Source organism: Vipera berus, assembly GCF_964194415.1.
Source record: "Vipera berus genome assembly, chromosome: 3".
Taxonomy (NCBI): Eukaryota; Metazoa; Chordata; class Lepidosauria; order Squamata; family Viperidae; genus Vipera; species Vipera berus.
Genome location: NC_138204.1, coordinates 187,736,528 through 187,756,837, shown reverse-complemented (window position 1 = coordinate 187,756,837; position 20,310 = coordinate 187,736,528). Strand labels below are relative to the sequence as shown.

The following is a 20,310-nucleotide window of genomic DNA, read 5'->3' as shown; positions in this document are numbered from 1 at the left end:
GAACGCTTTTAAACTCCTGATTTTTGCTATCAGCAGCAATTCACAAGAGAAAAGGATCATAGCCCTATCCTTATTCAGAAGCAGAAGCTGTACGACTGTATTCCACAAGGCTAATTGCAGTTCCACCTATGGCAGCCTTATACATTCAAGATTCACAAACAGAGACCAGATTTCACCATCTCCTTCTGTGCTTTTGTACCTCCTCAAATATTGTTGATGACACTCCATGTGACACTAAATCACATTATATAAATAAATAAGATTGTTTAGGACAGGTGTGAGATGCTCCCTTTGTCCAGCTCACTCTACTAATTCCTCTCATGACCCTGCTCCAACTTTTGGCAAAGATCAGTATGATAAAAAAGTATCATTCCCTTTATCCTTTCCTTTTGGCCAACTTGCCTTCTTCTCTTGTTAAAGAGGCTTGCAACTTTGGAGAGCTCCATAAAACTACTTTATGGGAGAAGACAGTTTAAAGGAAAAAATGCAGACATGAAGGGAAGTAATAAGCATGATGTGACTAAACACATTATTCTCACACATACATGCACCCATAACTCCCAAATCTCTGTATGAAGTTTCCTTTATTCCTAGATGCTGATTAGACTGTAGATTTTTTGGCCATCAATAAGAGATGAGCCAATACTATTTTGGCAAAGTGTGCTGTATTTTGGCTCAACTCTAAATTTGAGTAAAAGCAAATCTGTAGTTTAATGAGGCAAAGCAGGATCCCCAGGAAATAGCATAAAATCGGACCTCAGTGCTTTGTGAATGATTCAGTGTATCAGGGTGCTGCAAATAACAAACTAGGAGGTGGCAGAGGAATCCAACGATTTGTAACTGTAAATCTTTCTTCTACTTAAAAAACTCTTTATTGGAAAACTCTATACTTATCTTTTTCTTGCAGATAGACAGATGGCTCAGAATTCCTCTGAGCATCTGGGATAAGAAATATGTGATTGCAATGAATATATTTTGAAAGCTGATACATATTTTGGGAGATTCACCAAATTTATTCCATCATTATATTTTTAAATTAATTTTCAGGTTTGACAACACATCTTGACAGTAGATTGTATACATTATAAGTATCAGCTGAGAAATGTGCATTTAATTTTCCACATTTTTCAGATTTATCACTAATAATAATATTTTAAATTAATATGCTGCCCAAGTCTCAGTGACTCTGGGTGGTTCATGCTACCTTTCGTCAGTTTTGGAATAAGAATTTTAGATCTTAACTCCTCTTAGCTCCTCAGTTTAGGAGATATTATTCACCCCACTGAAATCCTGGCTATTTGAATGGCTGTTTGCACAGGGATCAGGTTGAACACTCATTTTTAATTTTGCAGGACGCACGCAGTATATAAAACATGTTTTCATGGTTACTTGTGAAAAGCTCATGCAATGGGATAATCTCAGTTTAAAAATAAACTTTAAACATGTGTAAACTAGACCTGATACGAGGTTACTTTGGATCAACTTACATCTAAGGAAGTCATTTTAATACACAGAATTTAAAAATTAGTTTGATTTATCTCAAAGTACTTATTGGCATTATAGTCAACGTAAGCTCGTTATTCGATTTATTCAGTAGAGATACAATTGCTGGGTTAGGTTAGAGGTTTTAGAGGAATTATCCATAGCTATGAAACCAGTAACCTTTTTTGAAGGAAGATGATATTATTTACCGTATATACTTGAGTATAAGCCGAATTTTTCAGCCCACTTTTTGGGCTGAAAAATTCCACTTCGGCTTATACTCCAGTCAACAAAAAAACTTACCGAGGACTTGTGCGCGGCCGAGGCTTTGGTGCTTCCGGGATCGCGCGCACCTCTCCCAAGCCACCGCCGTCCGAGACCTGCCGAAGTTTGGGGAGGTTTGGGCGCCTCCCCAAACCTCCCCAGGTCTCTGTTCCTCCGCGCAGACCTGCCGACGTTTGGGGAGGTTTGGGCGCCTCCCCAAACCTCCCCAAACGTCGGCAGGTCTCCGTTCCTCCTGCCGACGTTTGGGGAGGTTTGGGCGCCTCCCCAAACCTCCCCAGGTCTCCGTTCCTCCGCGCAGACCTGCCGACGTTTGGGGAGGTTTGGGCGCCTCCCCAAACCTCCCCAAACGTCGGCAGGTCTCCGTTCCTCCTGCCGACGTTTGGGGAGGTTTGGGCGCCTCCCCAAACCTCCCCTGGTCTCCGTTCCTCCGCGCAGACCTGCCGACGTTTGGGGAGGTTTGGGCGCCTCCCCAAACCTCCCCAAACGTCGGCAGGTCTCCGTTCCTCCTGCCGACGTTTGGGGAGGTTTGGGCGCCTCCCCAAACCTCCCCAGGTCTCCGTTCCTCCGCGCAGACCTGCCGACGTTTGGGGAGGTTTGGGCGCCTCCCCAAACCTCCCCAAACGTCGGCAGGTGTCCGTTCCTCCGCGCCCTGCCTGCCTGCTTCTTTCCGCTGTGGAAAGAAGCAGGCAGGCAGGGCGCAGAGGAACGGAGACCCGGCGACGTTTGGGGAGGTTTGGGGAGGCGCCCAAACCTCCCCAAACGTCGGCAGGTGTCCGTTCCTCCGCGCCCTGCCTGCCTGCTTCTTTCCGCTGTGGAAAGAAGCAGGCAGGCAGGGCGCAGAGGAACGGAGACCCGGCGACGTTTGGGGAGGTTTGGGGAGGCGCCCAAACCTCCCCAAACGTCGCCGGGTCTCCGTTCCTCCGCGCCCTGCCTGCCTGCTTCTTTCCGCTGCGGAAAGAAGCAGGCAGGCAGGGCGCAGAGGTCCGGAGACCTGCCGACGTTTGGGGAGGTTTGGGGAGGTGCGCGCGCACCTCCCCAAACCTCCCCAAACTTCGGCAGGTCTCCGGACGGCGGCGGCTTGGGAGAGGTGCGCGCGATCCTGGAAGCACCGAAGCAAGTCCTCGGTAAGCTCCGGGCGGTCACTTGCTTCGCGTCTCCTGAGGGAAGGGGGGCGACTGGAGCGGGCGTGTTTCCTCGCCTGCTGGGCGCCGCGATTTGCCCGGGGAACGCGCGGGCCCCGAATGGCAGCGTGGAGCGAGGAAGCTGACAGCCAGGGCTTCCCCGAGAGCCGCGGCCACACAGGGTATTCCTGTGTATTCAGGCTTGCAAAATGGCGGATCGAGCCTCTGCTGGCGGCAGAGGCTTGCAGAACGGTGGATCGGCTTATACTCGAGTCAACAACTTTTTCCAGTTTTTGGGGGTGAAATTGGGGGTCTCGGCTTATACTCGAGTCGGCTTATACTCAAGTATATACGGTACTTAACCTTTGGAATAATGCTTGAAAACCCTATCCTCGTAAGAAGTAAAGAGTTGCATTAAAAGTATAAAATTCATTTCCTATTATCTTAAAATGGAGATTATAAAGCAATAAAAAGTGCTTTTATGTATTCTGGATATTCCAGACAATGTTTGTTAACAGTGGTTATAATCACTCTACTACTACAGATTAAATTGGAAGATGGAACATGATAGCCACCTCTTGGTATTCTGTCTTCCCTTTTCTTTACTGTACATTGGACATTTGTAATACCTTACCAGCTCATTACTACCCTCCTCATCGAAATCTTCATCTATCCCATCTGTCATTTCTTCTCCGTCCCCATCCAGCCCTCCTTCAATAGGCTCTTCTGTGGAGTTGTCAGCATTCTCTGATATGCATTCTTCTTGGATCAACTCTACACTGTCTTCTATCTGTTTCTTTTGGATTTCTGCAATATACAAAATTATCATTTGATTCCCCTTGCATGGCATTTTCACAACATTTACGGATTATTAAAAACTATCAGAATAAAGGACTACTCATATAATTTAGAGCACATTTATCAATTAAACCACAGAGCTAATTAATTTAATAGACATTGATTAAATAGAAAGGAGTAGACAATATGTTAGCATAGGGGTCCATTTGCTATGATCTGGAGACAATGAAAGTTGAGATAACATAGTTGCATGTTATGCTCTAATGAATAGTGATAGCAGACAAGCAGAGATGAGCTTTGGAGAAAAATGTATAATATTCTAGTTAAATCCAGTCCAAGAGGAAATAATTCTGTTAACTGCCATGAGTAAATGGTTGGAAAGAAAATAAAATAGTACATATGTCAAGTACAAATGTTATTGAACAATTTGGTGACCTCAGGAATGACAGTGGTGATAAAAGAGTAACTTCTTAGTAAAGGTCTATTTTAAATATGTTCTATAAGTAGACTTATTCATTTGTATACATAATAAAGGGATATAATCCCAGTTTCACTTTCACATATTTACAGTTATACCTTAGAGCAATTTGTTTTTATTTTGGGAGATAGGATTGGAAAAGTTGACATTTTATTTGCTCTGAAATTTTTGTTTTAAAATTACTTTTTTATTTTGGAGTAATTCAAAAACTTTGAATAGCCATTGCAAACATAAAAAGTAAAAATAAAGCCTTCTTGTTATCCATTACAACTGTTCCTGTTGCTAATAGTGGCATTGATTTTTTAAGAGATACTGAGTTAAAGATTTTAGTAAAGGGTGCATAAAGGTATCTTATTTAGTTTTAATTGTGAACTGTTTCACTTTTGGATATTTCTTTCATTCCTTCTCTATTTCCATTTTATTGTATTCTGCTGAATTATTTAACCAATTTGTTCCCATTTTTTTTCTTCAACTGGACTACAGAACATTTCTTTTTACACTGTCTTGCAAAAAGTCCAACAGGCATTAATTCAAAACTGTAAAAGACATCATATGCTTTCTTTTTTTCTTTTTTCTTTTTGGTAAGGAAGGAATCACATTAACATTACATGTGTGTCTAACTAGATGTGAACTCCAGTGAATCAAAATTTAATCTCAAATAAGCGGAAGAAACAGCCAAATGTTTTGGAGAAACTTTATTGAAGGACTGGCCTGTCATGAAATCTTTTCTTCTTGACTCTGTCAGTTTCATGAATCAGTTTATCCTCTATTCAGCAGTAACACTCAATAAAAGCACAGTCTTCCTATGACCGTAGATTATAAATACATCCAATCTGGGCTGGTCGCCAGGACCAGAGTGTCAAGTTTCCAACGTATGGGCTTTTCAAGTGACTCTGAGGCATTGTTTACCTTAAAAGTCCTTTATTAGCCTAATACACCGGCAAATGCTTGCTCGAAAGAAGCTGGAATCTGAAATCTCTGCCCCTTGCACAATATATTAAAACACAATTCTCCACCTTTCTAATTTTGTCATTAATCATATTCTCCAATTAATTTAAAGAATCAGTTTCCCTTCCGTTAGAAGAACCACCAAAACCTTATCTTCTTTAGAGAGACAAATGGCCTTGAAAGTGCATTCCTACTCTTCCCTCCTCCCAACTTTTAAACTAAAGCAATACACAAGTCTTAAAGCAATACACAAGTTTAACATATGAAATAGCTACTTCTTCATCTCTTGTCAAGCAATAACATTCGATGTCAGTAGCGTTGACACAGAGCTTTAGCCTTCCAAGCTGGAGTCTTTGGACTTGTGCTGGAGCCCATTCTCATCAGAACATTCTGGTGAGAAAGAAGTTCCCTGAGGGTGGGCTCTGACACAAATCCAAAGACTCCAGCTTGGAAGGCTAAACCTCTGGTCCTGGTGACCAACTCAGATTGGATGTACTGTACATATTATAGAAGTTCATTGAGGATGGGCTCCAACACAAGTTCTTTGGTTTCAGTGACTGACTCAGACTCGATTCATCCTGGGACATGTATATTCGCCTTCATTCGTATATTTACATTACACAATGTGAATGGTATGTCTGTCCTTTCTTCCATTTCATTGGCATATTCTTTACAAACTTTAAAGCATGCCAGAAATTTTCAGATAGCCAAGTTTCAAAACAAATTGCCTTCTGAATTTAACTTTAATTTGGTGGATCACGATAAGACATTTTAAGGTTTTCTTTAATTTCAGGTTTACATCTAATCCTAAAATTGAGGAAAACAACACCTTAATTTAAGCTCAAAATTTTAAAACTTAAACACCTTAGTTTTCACTGGTACCCACCCCCAATCTTGAATAACAATATAATTGATTTTACAGTGGATTAATTCATGTTTTAATGTCTTACTAAGAGTTATAGACAATTTTCTTCTACCTGATTGAGCTTTCTGCTGCTTTTCAATCTTCTCCAGTCTTCCTAACAAAGAATCAATTTTTGTTTTGATTTGCGTTAATTCCTTCTTGATTGTCTGCAATTCATCTGATTTCACTGAAAGTGAAAAAAGAATAGAACAGCAAAAATAAAATGATATAATATTATTTCTTTTAGGAGGAACACATCTTTTATTAATTAAAGAATCCACAAACATTTTTGGGAGGGAGAATTGTCACCTATACAACTAATTACCCTTGGTTATTTTTAAAACTAAAGAAGTTAGTTCACAATGTATGTATGAACTTACATTTTGATCCTGATGAAGAAGCTCCACTTGATGTAGACCTTGATGTCCCTTTCATGGAGAAGACACCTTTTCCTCTGCGAGTTGCTGTGACTGTTACTCGTGGGCGTTTTAATGGAATCACAGCACGAGGTGGGGCAGGAACCCGGCTGTGGTAATCAAATAACCTTAAGAGAAATAGAAATAGTTTTGAACTTTATGTTAGGTAGGATTTTGCATATTAAATTCTGCTCTTTCTTATGAGCAAACTGACCTTTAATATCTCAAAAGGTTTAATCAGAGTTATATTAGATTTCAAGAGTTCATCAATAAGCATATTTATATTTCATTACAGTCAATGTGTTGCTGGTTTTTTTTTTCCATGAAGAACATCATTACTAAACTGTCTTTACTGTAATGTGGACATTTTTCTCTACTTAATTTTATTTCAGCCAACTAATTATGAAACTCTTAAAAGCAACTGCACCTTCCCTTGCAGATGTGTTTGGACTGCAATTCCCAGTATTCTCAGATATCATATACATATAAAGACCACATAGCTGAACTGAAACATCTTCACAAATAAACAGAAGGACTTCTAATTCATTAAAAGAATGATAAGAACTTCAAGTATTTGGGAGAATGATAAAAGTCTTTCCTTGATACAGTCCCATTAACTTCTAACTAAATGTTAACTATTTATAGGAATGAAAAGCTTTCCTTGCACTGATATTGTACCACCAACTTCAAATCATCTTAGTTTTAAATATATGGTTGTCCTTAGATAACTATTACAATTCTGTGCATATCTTCTTGGAACAAGTTGGATTTGCTTATGGATAAACATGCCCCCAAATGATCTACATATATATGATAAATCAACCAGAGATGCCAATACAGGAATACTGTATTTCTGATTTGTAGTTTATGTGTTTGGAAAATTTTGAAATGCATCTAAGTAGCCTGGCTTATATTTTTCCATAATGGTACTAATATTTTGTACTGATATTTATATGCACACAGAGTTCCCAGCACAACTACCAGCAAAGCTCTGTTCATGGCTAGGAGAGTTTGGCTGAGTGAAAACCTTGTCCAAATGGTAAAACAACAACAACAACAGCTGACAGCTTATTAAATTGAGAAAAACTGTTTTACATATAAATAACTAATTATAAATATTTAATTGATTTAAGGATATTTAAACTTAACTATAGTTAAGATTATTAAAAATGTACATCAGCATATACGTTGAAGCAAGCTTATCCTGTCATCTAAAAGGCCTTTCTCATAGACCCAGGTCAACTTTCTCACAATTCCTGATGACTTCCTGAGAAAATTAATGCTCTCTTCCCAATCTTTTATAATAAATAAAAAATGCAGTTCATATATCCAAAGGCAGGAACAAAGATACACATACCGATTGTAGAAATCATCTCTGTAATAATCATAATCAAAGACATAACCACTGCAAGAAGAGCAAAGAAAAGTCCCATGAAGAGATGAGGCAAATTATATTAGTTAATAATAATTTGTAAGACATGAATCACAATAAGGACTTATATCTCAGTTTGGTCTAATGGTTAAGGCACCAGGCTAGAAACCATGAGACTATGAGTTCTAATCCCATCCCAGTCATTAAAGCTTGCTGGGTGACTTTGGCCCAGTCATTTCCTCTCAACTCAGAATCAGAATAGAGTTGGAAAGGACCTTGGAAGTCTTCTAGTCCAGCCATTTCAGACAAGTGACTGTCCAGTCTCTTCTTAAAAACCTCCAGTGATGAAACATCTACAGGCAAGCTGTTCCACTTTTAATTGCTCTTGCTGTTAGGAGGTTTCTTCTTAATTCCAGGTTGCTTCTCTCCTTGATTAGTTTCCATCCATTGTTTCTCGTCCTGCCCATTGGTGCTTTGGATAATAGACCCCCCCTCCTCTTTGTGGCAGCCTCTCAAATAATAGAATACTGCTATCATGTCCCCGCTAGTCTTCCTTTTCTCTAAACCCCCCCCCCAAGCTAATTGTATAAACTTCCAAAATGAACCATTGTTTTTCTTTTGAAAAATCCTATTGAATAACACATCCCCTTTCCTCTCTTTCTATGATAATGAAAATAGAAAATAGGAAAAATAAGGACGAAGTAGGTAAAAACATAAAGTTGAAAACCAAGATGGTAATTTTTCTGAATCATAATAGAAAATGACTGTCCCATTAGCAGTAACTGAAGAGCATAATATGATGTATTATTTGCCTAATTCACATCCGTATGCAATTTACAGTCTACAGTTATTATATATAATATTAGACACATGCAACCTTATTTTGTATGGCGTGATTACTGCATTGAATTCTTTTAAATTTCAAAATGTTGAGTTCCTCAGATTATTACTATGTGGAATTGTCCCGTTTATTTGTAGACAGGCTTCACAGCAGCAACATTTACAGCAAATGTTGCCAAAATGATGTGCACCTGATGACATCAGCACACAAATGCCACAATTATATGCTTACAACTTGATGTCAGACACAAGTATGCAAATCACAGTATTTGTCTTCTGTCTTCACACTTCCCAAGCCCTACAAATGTCCGTGCTTTAGTTCCAAACAAATTGGTTGCTAAATTTTCCATACATTTTGTTTCAGCCTTAATCCATTCATGCAGCAGAAATTAGAATTTTTATCTGTTCTCTTCCATACCAATTTTGCCCAAGTAGAAAACTTGTAGAAGAATGACTTAATTGAATTAAAATGTTTTTTTCTGATTTGACCGACTATTGTTATTTTTTAAAATATAGAATAATATTTTTTAAAATACATTCATTTTATAGAGATTCAAGAGGAAGCTTCCTTGGATACAGAAAAGGTTACTTAGAATAAGTCTGTAAATTCACAAATATAATGACAATATTTTCTCTTTTCCATTGTACCAGAAAACGGTATTTATCCCTCATCCACAGCAGTCATACCTTTTTAATTAATTTTCCTGTCCTAAACTCTGGCAACCTTAAAATGATAAAATGAGAAATAACATAAGCATAGGCAAACAAGGATGGGAAAAAAAGGTTCTAATACAGCCAGCAACTGGCTAACATGAATCTTTTCTCCTATTATTACTATAAAGCAAGGTAATCTAATAATATTCAGGAAAGTCTCCTTTAGGTTGGGCTCAGCTCCTGGTGAGTTCAGAAACGCATCCATGCACCAAAGTGCTTTGTCACTGCCTTCTTCTAGGATGTTTCCTGTCTTCCTAGTCTAACTTATACTCTTTGATTTCTTGGATTTCCACCCAAATGTTAACTAGTCCTGACCCAGTTCACCATCTGTGCATGGATGCAGTCAGGTACCATTGCAGCCCAAACTTCTTTTGTTGCACTAGGATGACAAGCTTCTCTCTATTATCAATAAATACACAAAACTGACACAAAACTGTGTATCTTAGAAAATATTGTTTTATATTTTACTGAACTCTTCTGAATGATTTTTCTTAGCTGTGGACAAAATTCATAGACAATTTGGCGAAAAATGGATGGTGTCTACATCTGTTTTTCCAAAGGTGGCTGGATGTGAGGTGTTGTATGTGGAGTTGGGACATACAAGCAAGTTAGGGATTTTGCTGGTGTAGCAATCTCCTGTTGCTTAGCTAGCTCCTTTTCTGAGCTTTTCAAACTTGTGCTGGGCCAAGTGGTAACTCCCAGACTCTGTATATTGGTGGATTTCTACCCTCATAACTTTGGGTTAGAAAGAAGACAGTTGGCTTGGAGCTGCAATGGAGGAAGGGAGAAATGCAACAAATAAAATCCAACAATGTGCAATCAGTCTTCCTTTTATATAATAGAACTTTTCTTTTCTTTCTTTCCCTATGCCATTTCCAGTCCCTACTCTATCTGCTCTGGATAGTCCCCAATTTCCTACTTTGCATGTAAAAGGGCTAGCAATCTTAATGAAAAATATTCTCTTAGGGGGAAAAGTTAATTGGATACAGTGCTACATAACTTAACCAAAATATATATTTTTCATGAATTTGTTAAAAGTCTTGATTATTTTTGCTGGCAATGATAAACAGCACTTAATCTGCAACAAGCTAACAGTAATTGTAATTAATTGACACAATTGTAATTAATTGACACAATATAAAGCAAAACATAACGAGATGCCCTACGCACAGTCACTCATGCGCTCGTGACCTCCCGTTTAGACTACTGCAATGCTCTCTACATGGGGCTGCCCTTGAGGACCACCCGGAGGCTTCAGCTGGTGCAGAATGCGGCCATGCGAGTTGTGATGGGGGTTTCCCGATACTCCCATGTAACACCTCTACTCCGCGAGCTGCATTGGCTTCCGGTTGCCCTTCGGGTGAGATTCAAGGTGCTGGTGATGACCTATAAAGCCCTAAATGGCGAGGGTCCAGGATATCTGAGGGAACACCTGCTGCCAGCATCAAGCTCCCTTCGTCCAGTGCGCTCCCACAGGGAGGGTCTTCTCAGGGTGCCGCCAGTTAAAAGATTGCTGGCGGGTAACACCCAGGGGTAGGACCTTCTCAGTGGGCGCGCCTACCCTTTGGAACCAGCTGCCCGCGGAGCTTAGGACTGCCCCCGACCTCCGTTCATTCTGCCGGGACCTGAATGCCTGGCTCTTCGAGCTCTCTGGCCCAGGCTGAGAATTTTTAACTTTAACTGGGGTTTTTATTTTTCTCTCAGGGATTGATTTAATCTTTTTTAATTGTTTTTAACTTTTGTATTGATTTTTCTTTTAAATATCCTGTAAACCGCCCTGAGTTCTTCAGGAAAGGGTGGTATATAAATCTAAATAATAAATTAAATAAATAATTTCCAAATCTAAGTAAAGTCTCATTTGTTCTGCACTATTTAGTTCTTGTACATCAGTGGCGCCCAGCCTTTTGGGCACCAGGGAACAGTTCCGTCTAGAGAGGCTTTTCGGTGGACCAGAGGGGGTGTGGTTTTGCATGCTGCCTGTAACTTGCAGATAGGGCTTCACTTATTTGCGCAGCACTGTTGCTGGCATGTCACAGACCGGTGCTGGTCCATGGACCAGGGGTTGGGGACCCCTGTTGTACATGATTAAATATTCACACAAAGGATTCCATGAAGATCAGAGACATGAAAACTATTAATTCATCTACAATCATTCAATGTACTGCTCACTGTATTATTTTGCTCATGGTGAAGAGCTGCAATTATATCAGATAGAATTTTGCAGAATTGTAAATTTCTATTTCAAGCAGGGATTATAACTAGAAGTTTGAATCTGAAGTCAAAATAAAGCCTAAGGACCTCTAATGCATGACTTGTTACAATTGAGAGAAAGAGAAAATAGAAATGGTCAACATTGACTACAATAATTTATGAAGCTTTTTATTCCTGGTGTAAAAACTATGTACCTGGCATCCCAAATTTTTCTGTTATACTTTAGGGTCTGGCTCCTTGAGTAAAGTTGGAGCTTCATAGGGCTAGGACTGAAGAGAGGCTGGCACCTATCTGTGAAAGATGCTTGGTTACAACTTTTGAACATCCAGCCACAGGAAATTTAGGATTTTGTGAATGGAGACTGCTGTTGCAGAAGTTCTTTTCTCTATACCAGACATGTCAAACTTGCAACATCATGTGACGTTGCGTAATGTATCAGGACGATTTTGCCATTGCTGACAATGGGGTGGGTGCGGCTTCCGCATGACGCATCCAGCCCGCGGGCCAGCAGTTTGACACCCCTGCTCTACACCAGACAGATAAATCAGCTTCTTCTTTCAAAGCATAAAGATTTCAGAAAAGGTTTGCACTGCAGGATTTCCATCCTCTTGACCTCTGGGTCTTTGAGGTTTTTCTTTTCATTTTCTATAGGCCTAAAATGTGCTGCTGTGGGAACATCAACAGGCTTTTCAGCATGTCCAAGGGTTCTTGAGGCAAAGTATACAGTTTGGCAGCTTGTTTGTCACTCTTTGCTTCTAACTGGTTTTAAGGATTCGGTTTCTGGGAAATATAGGCATGATGGGAGGTTAGTAGATATCAGAAAAGCTTTGCCTCCAGTAGAGAAGCCCTGAAGGTCTTCAAAGGCTTAAGATCATGGAGACTGTAACATCTGAAAAGGAATTTCATGTTACAGGAAAGCAAACATTATTCTGAAAAAAATAGCTATTTGCTATTGCCTTTGATCCTTGGTAAAGTTTAATCACTTGGAGATGCAGTTTCTGGAAATTCCCAAATTGGAAAATTAAAGTGTCAGATCAACTGGAGGGGTGCTACCTTTACATAAAAGGTAAATGAACATATTTATAACAAAATTACATAAAGGGTGCTTCAAAGTAGCAGCAGTTTCCCAATAAATATGCCAATGTTGCTAAAAGCTGGCATAGTATAATTTTATTTCATATTGATGGCATTATTATTGCTATAACCTCACATGATATATTACTGTTTCTCCAAATGGTATCATCCTGATGTATTGGACAGTTCTCCCAATACAATTAATCATCTCTCCAGCCAACATGATCAAAGAAAAAATTATACTAGGTCTGCACTCAGCTGGGAGAACTGATCGAGATATTATACAACGAATTTGCTGAAACTCCTAATCAACAGAATCTGAGCATTGTCTGAAAATCTGCAGTTTAGCGCATTACAGTACTAGACAAGTCTTTTAAGCAAGATAGAGGCACGATTCTCTTCTGAAAACTTGTCATATTCTTTCCTGTTAGAGCCTTCCAACGATGTGTCCTCCAGATGTGTTGAATTTCACATAAATCTTAGTTTAGCAAGCATGACCTTTGGGAACTGAAATCCATTACATCTGGATAGCACTTGATTACAAAAGATTACTCTAAAATGACAATTCAATTCTCTTAGTGGTATAGGATTAAAGCTAAAACCCATTCAAAAGGAACACTGATTTTCAAATACACAAAAGTGGACTAGTTTCATCCTGACGATGTACCCTTTATAATTGAATCCTTAACAAGATATTTTTTTTACCCACAAGAAGGTAAAGATGTCAACTTGGAGAAGGCTGATTTACATAATCAAAATTAAGCGGTATAAACATCTAAGTTGCAGATTCTTCTAGAACCATTTCATTCCAAAAACTGAAGTGTCCATTTGATCACAATTATCTTGCTAAGGAAGGAAAGGAAAGAATAAAATTGGAAGTAGGGAAAATGTTTTTAACTTGTATGTTAGCTCACTTCAATCTAACATTTTTCCACGGCATCTGTTAGTGTATTTTTATCTGTCTGGCTGTTGTTTGTTCATTCTTAAGCATAGTTATTTTGAGATCCACATCAGAAGCAGTTAAAATATATGTATAAATGAAAACCCTAGAAACCACCCACTCCACCTCTACTGGTAATTACAGACTTCCCATACCACTGACAGATTTGACAATCTGCTTTTTACAAAACTATATTGGATGATTATATTTAGTGAGTTTGGTTCAACTTTTCATTGAAAGGTTTATTGTTCAGAAGACCATCTGCAAGAAAAGAGCTGTTATATGTATTAGGATTTCTGTCCAAGGAATGATGAGAATGCAGTTTCACAAAGAACCATATTCCATATCCATAGATTATCTATATAAAACCACTACAGGTAGGCCTCAACTTAAGGCCAGTCATTTAGTGACTGTTCAAAGTTAACAATGGTGCTGAACTTAACAACTGCATTGCTTACAGATGGAAGTTCCAGTCCTAATTATCATAATAAGTCGAGGACTATCTGGTATTTATGTTATTTAGGTTGTGATAACAATACTGATAAATAATCAGGATCTCTGTTGATTCTTTGATAGGGTTATTCTTTAGACATGAAAGCAATTGGAAATGATACTATATTATTATTATATATACAGGCACTGCAATTGGGACTGGAATTTTGATCATAAATCATGGTGGTTGTAAGTCAAGGCCCTTGACTAGACCCAATTTTATGACTGTTTTTGCGGTGGTCATTAAGTGGATCAGTTGCAGCAACTGCAATTTGTTGTCCCATGACCATGGTATGCTGCAACCAGTCATAAATGTGGGATGGTTGCCAAGCTTCCAAAATACGGACATCTGACTGTGGAGGGGGGGGGTTGTGCACATTTTACAATTGCTGTATACGTGTTTTATGGACTGGTCATAAGTCAAGGACTACTTGTAACTGAACACTTCTGAAAAAGATAGTCTGCCTAAATTATATTTTTCCAGTCATTACTGAAGATCTCCCAAAGTAAATGAAATGCTACCACTATTCCTTTGAGTAGTTGAATGCTACTGAAATATATAATTATAGCTATTTTTTCTAAAATTAAATCAAAATGTTCTTACTCACCCAACAGAAAGGAAAGGTTCTTTTGATTCAAGTCTGTTAAATAAAATAACAAAAACAGTTAAATTTGCTGAAAAAATAATAATGCATGGCACAAGGCTTACATTGTATGCTGTAGCTATATAAGATAAAGACCTTATATTTTCCAGGATTCAAGTTCTCACAAAGGCCCAGTATCCCAACAATCCAAGTTAACATTCTGGAATGTGTGAGTGCCTTTCCTGATTTCAGAACCATGATTTTGAAAGGAGCAGCTTGTGTCTAGTCCCCTCACAAGATATAATGGGTTTTTTTTGCACCACTTAGAGGTCTTGGACCCTGGAGACCTTGACTATGACTACAGAGCTTCTCCTCATTCTTTCAATCTCCCCTCTTCCTTACAATCTCTTCACTGAAATTTTTTTCCATAACATTATTTTCTCATTACCATTGCTAGATCTGTCATTTCCCAGATCAGCTTATCCAATCAGCAGATAGGTGTTCTCCAGCACACTCTGCTAGCCTTGGCTTTTCCATGGTGCCATCTCAGTTGCAGCTTATGCAGTCCTTCCTTTCTCCCTCCCTCCCCTGAAGGACACTGCTTTCTTCCATGGAATTACAATTTAAAAGCTCTATCTGCTTGCTAGCAGAGGTAGAAATAACTTATTTCTGTTGACTTGTTCCCTATGACCAAGAAAATCCAAGATCCTGTCATTAATTTTGAAAGATACTTTGAAATAGTCTAATATTCTAATATATCTCTTTGGGCTATTGTGAGTGTCAAAGAGATCTTGAACTCTTTGGAGGAAAATGAAATATAAACAAATAACTGTTCCAGAAGATAATCAAACCAACACATTTCAAGATATATAATGATACATGATAAGATTTCACTAGGTTGCTAATAAATGCAACTGGGTATGCATTTCCTTTGGAAAAAAGAAGAGATAGTTTATGTGTGATGGCCTATGGATAAAACACTATAATTAAAAACTGTTGAAATCCATCCTTATGAACTGAGAATCAATTTGCTCAAAATATGGCTGCCCTTAGTTTGATCCTCTTTGAGTGTAAATGGTTTCAAGAGATTTGTAGTGATACAGTAAATTATTTTAAAAAAATCTTAGGCAAGAGAGAGACACAGTTATCTACTGGCATTTCATTTAAACTGATCTTTAAATTAATAACTCAGTGTTATGAAGCTAAAATAAAAATGTTGAAGTCAAATTGGTATATGAGAGTATACTCTTAGGATGATATTTATGCATGCAGTATCCATGGTAATTCATCAACTCAACCTTCTCAGCAGTCTTCATGAAGAGTAATACTACATAATTTTCATGCTATTGTTACCCATCCCCTTTTTAATCTAGACCAGTGTTTCTCAAACTCAGCAATTTTAAGCTGTGTGGACTTCAACTCCCAGAATTCCCAAGTAAGCATTAAAGTTGGATTGAGAAACACTGCACTAAAGCATTAATTGCTAGATCCCACTACAGATTTCTTTTACTGTTTCTTTTAGAACCTGATCTATAGTTACTTCTGGTCTCAAAACACGTTTGCCTCTCCTCTTCTGGAGGAGAGAAATACATTCATTCGTTGTTTTAGCTTGGCTTTATTCAGATCTGGCCTCTGACTTTTTAAATTAACCATCTTCAGACCTGAACTTGCAGGGCTCTGGCAACATCACAGGATGATCTGTAGCACAGCAGAATTGGGCAGAAACTGGTGAGCTAGAATTTAACCATCAGTCCCTTCCCTGTTTTGTTGTCCTCTCCTTTAGCTATGTAAATGATCATCTTTATCAAGCAATTATCTGCTATTCCTTCAGTTTGGAAAAATAATAACTGATTTAATAAACATTTCAGTAATAACCATAAACATAATTATACTGGCCAGCATCCCTGTTGTTATTTAGGGTATATGAGAAGACTGTATTGAAAAAATATCAGGAGAATTATACAAAAGTCTTATTTTATTTTTCCGTCCACTGAATGAATTAGGGTATCAAAATTATCAGTGCCAAATCCAATCTGTAAATCAGATGGAAATGGATCCAGATATTCAATGTGTCTGGAGTAATATGGTGAACATCTGCTCAAGTACCTTTATTATTATTTTACTGCAAAAGATTGAAGGGGTTACTTAGAATACAAAATCATGTGAGAGGTGATGAAATGATCTGACCTAGGTTATTTGTCTTGCATTCCTGAAAGTTTAATAGAATAGCAGCTTGGAAGACTCTTTTGAAATACCCCTGGCCACAGAGGCCCATTGGTCAGCAAAGGTCTTTATATATTGTTCTAAACCAGACATGTCAAACTCGCGACGTCACGTGACGTTGCGCAACGTATCGAAGCTTTTTCTCCACTGCCGGCAATGGGGAGGGCGAGGTTTTGGGATGATGCATCCAGCCCGTGGGCTGGCAGTTTGACACCCGTGTTCTAAACTGTGGAATTTTTTAAATGTAAAATTGCATCAAAATAAATTGTTTCTGAGACTCAGTAACCCTGGGAGATTTAACAAACAGTACCTATACTAAAAGCAGTTGCCTAGAGACCCAAATAATTCATATGAGCTCTCAAATATTCTTTCTTCTAAAATGAAAAGTGCAAAAGAGAGGTCTAGAAAGTGAAAGAGGTAGCTACTGCAGTTGGTCAATATTTCTTGCCTAGTCAGCAAGTTGTCTAACATGTCTATGCCACTCTTACTCATGAGTAGGTAAGATAAATAATAGTCTCTTATCTCAGGAAATGTTTGGAGTGCAGAGTAATTAACTGAATTTGCCTTGCCTCAAATATCTGAAGAACTTTATGTGTGGCCACAGCTCTGATAAAACAAGATCCCTTATCACACATAGAGATTTCACGCAGGTGACAAGAAGCTGAAGCTTTAGATAAGACCCATGTTGGCACAGTGGTTAGAATGCAGTATTGCAGGCTAACTATGTCCACTGCCAGAAATTCGATCCTGTCTGGCTCAAGGTTTTACTCAGCCTTCCCTTATTCTGAGGTCAGTAAAATGAGGACCCAGATTGTTGAGGGCAATATGCTGACTTTGTAAACTGCTTAGAGAGAGCTGTAAATCACTATGAAGCAATATATAAGTCTAAGTGCTATTGCTATTATTTAATTTGTAAAACGTATCTTTAATGCCTGAAACCAGCCAAACTCTAGGAAATTTGCAGAAATATCAATCTTGTTGCTTAATAAGGGGCTAAAGGAATGGTCCCAGTGGGCATCCTGTATATATGATCTAGGTGGAGAAGTCCTGAAAAAGGCTGAAAGAGACATGGCAAGAGAGGTTTTGGATTGAAACCAAGCTGCAAATTCTAAAAAAAAAAAAAGAATCCTAAGAGTTTATTTCTAGCAAGACTTCTCTGCCAAGGGGCAGCCAAATGGTCAGATATTCAAGCAAGGGAGAATATTTTACCAAGAAACATTCACTAAAAACTTCAGAAACACCCAAAAACTTCAAAAACACTTCATAGGTTCTTTACTCAATCGGACATCTTACCTGTAGAGAGCAGAAAGTGGTCGCTTAGTTCCCAGCTTAGGTCTGTATGGTTTTGGCTCCCCTGCCATATTAATGTCTGAAAATAAGCATGTTGCACACCTGAATTAAAATGCAGCATCGAGAGAGATAGGGAGATCATATGTAATAATGTATAACATTGGCGGGAGTATTATAGGGACAAATTGGCTCTTTGCCTGCAGATTATCACTTCAGTCTCTCACACTCTTTTTTTTTTTTATTGAAAAGTTTTAAAAATACAGTTTTCCTTTAAAAAAACCCCTTCCCCCTCCCTCCTCCCCTCCCTACCTCCCCCCTTCCCCCCCCTCCCCCCCTCCCTCCTCCCCCCCCACCTCCCCCTAACCCCCCTCCCCCCCCCGGACTTCCCAGAGCTAAATACAAGGTATATATATATAAAAAAGCAATCATAAACAACCATATACTAACAACTATAAATTCTAAAATCCATCACTCTCTAACTTATATAGGATCAAACAAAACTTAGCATTATTAAATATATATAGAAGACAAAATAAAAAAAGAAAAAAGAAAACGAAAGAAGACTTATTCAAATGCTAGATAAAACTTCTTGACCCTATACTTATTCTGGATAAACTCAATCCATTTTCTCCATTCCATAATATAATGTTCTTGCGAGTAATCTTTCAAATAGGCCGAAATCTTCGCCATCTCTGCCAAGTCGGAAACCTTTAAAATCCACTCTTGTATAGTCGGCAGTTCCTCTTTCTTCCAATATTGACCTATCAAAAGTCTTGCTGCCGTAACTAAATTCAACATCAACTTAGAGTCCACAACTGTAGCGTCAACAATTATTCCCAACAAAAAAAATTGCGGACAAAACTTTATCCTCCGTTTAAAAATCTTCTGCATATTCCACCAGACTTTTATCCAAAAAGCCTTGACCTTTTTACATGTCCACCATATGTGAAAATATGTTGCCTCTTCATCACCACACCTCCAACATTTAGGCTGATAATTCGGATACATACTTGCAAGCTTTTTAGGATCTAAATGCCATCTATAAAACATTTTGTAAAAGTTCTCTCTTAAACTTTGAGCTTGAGTGAATTTTACATTCCTCACCCAGATCTTTTCCCACGTGTCCATTGTAATAACTTCCTGAATGTTTTGGGCCCATTTTATCATACAATCCTTAACAAGCTCTGTTTCTGAATCGATCTCTATCAATGCAAGATATATCCGTTTAATATGTGCTGGTCCTTGATTTCTAATTTGCTTTATCAAATTTTCATCAGTCGTTGCAAATCCATTTTTTTGATCTTCTTTCCACCTGGCCTGTAACTGAATATATTGAAACCAAGTCTGAACAACCTTCTCTTCTCGCAAGAAACTATATGATTTCAAGCACCAAATATTCCTTTCCAAACTTAAAATTTCCTTGTAAGTAGTCTCATCATGTTTGAAACCAGCATGTATATTTTCTATTGCGTGTTTTGGGATTGCCCACAATGGTATCTTGCTGCTTAACTTATGTCTATACTTCTTCCAAACTCTCAGCAATGCCTGTCTTAAAATATGCATCCTAAACACAGTATCTACCTTCTTATCATACAACAAATATGCATGCCAGCCAAACAACAGATCATGACCCTCAAGATTTAATAACCTCGATTGTGTCAAATTAATCCAATCACTTATTCCTACTAGTGCAGCAGCTTCATAATATAATTTAAAATTAGGCATTTTAAGGCCACCTCTCTCACGAGTATCCTGCATAATCTTAAGTTTGACTCGTGGCTTTTTCCCTGCCCACACAAATTTATTGATACCACGCTGCCATTCCTCCAAGTTAGAGTCTTTCTTAAGAATCGGTATCATTTGAAATAAGAATAAAAATTTGGGCAGGACATTCATTTTCACTGCTGCAATCCGTCCCAACAAAGACAATTGCAATTTTTCCCAACTCTCCAGTTCTTTTTGAATTTTCCCCCATAACTTTTCATAATTATTTTTATATAGCTTTGTATTAGAGGACGACAAAATCACCCCCAAATATTTAACCCTTTTAACAATCTCAAATCCAGTTAATCCTTCTAGGAGAGCCTTCTGCGAAACTGTCATATTTCTAGCCAAAATTTTAGTTTTCTGTATATTTA

General features: G+C 38.4%; 1 protein-coding gene across 1 annotated transcript in view; it reads right to left on the bottom strand.

The window, feature by feature from the left end:
- RALYL (RALY RNA binding protein like) overlaps positions 1-20,310 on the bottom strand; it is a gene marked incomplete at its 3' end in the record, with an annotated part of 107,380 nt that overhangs the window by 2,117 nt on the left and 84,953 nt on the right. The window contains exons 2-7 of the mRNA XM_081323588.1: positions 18,176-18,251; positions 14,684-14,716; positions 7,790-7,837; positions 6,397-6,560; positions 6,090-6,203; positions 3,518-3,695 (exon numbers count right to left, since the gene is read on the bottom strand). Of these exons, the coding sequence (XP_081179714.1) occupies positions 3,518-3,695; positions 6,090-6,203; positions 6,397-6,560; positions 7,790-7,837; positions 14,684-14,716; positions 18,176-18,251 (613 nt within the window). The remainder of the gene's footprint in view (positions 1-3,517; positions 3,696-6,089; positions 6,204-6,396; positions 6,561-7,789; positions 7,838-14,683; positions 14,717-18,175; positions 18,252-20,310) is intronic.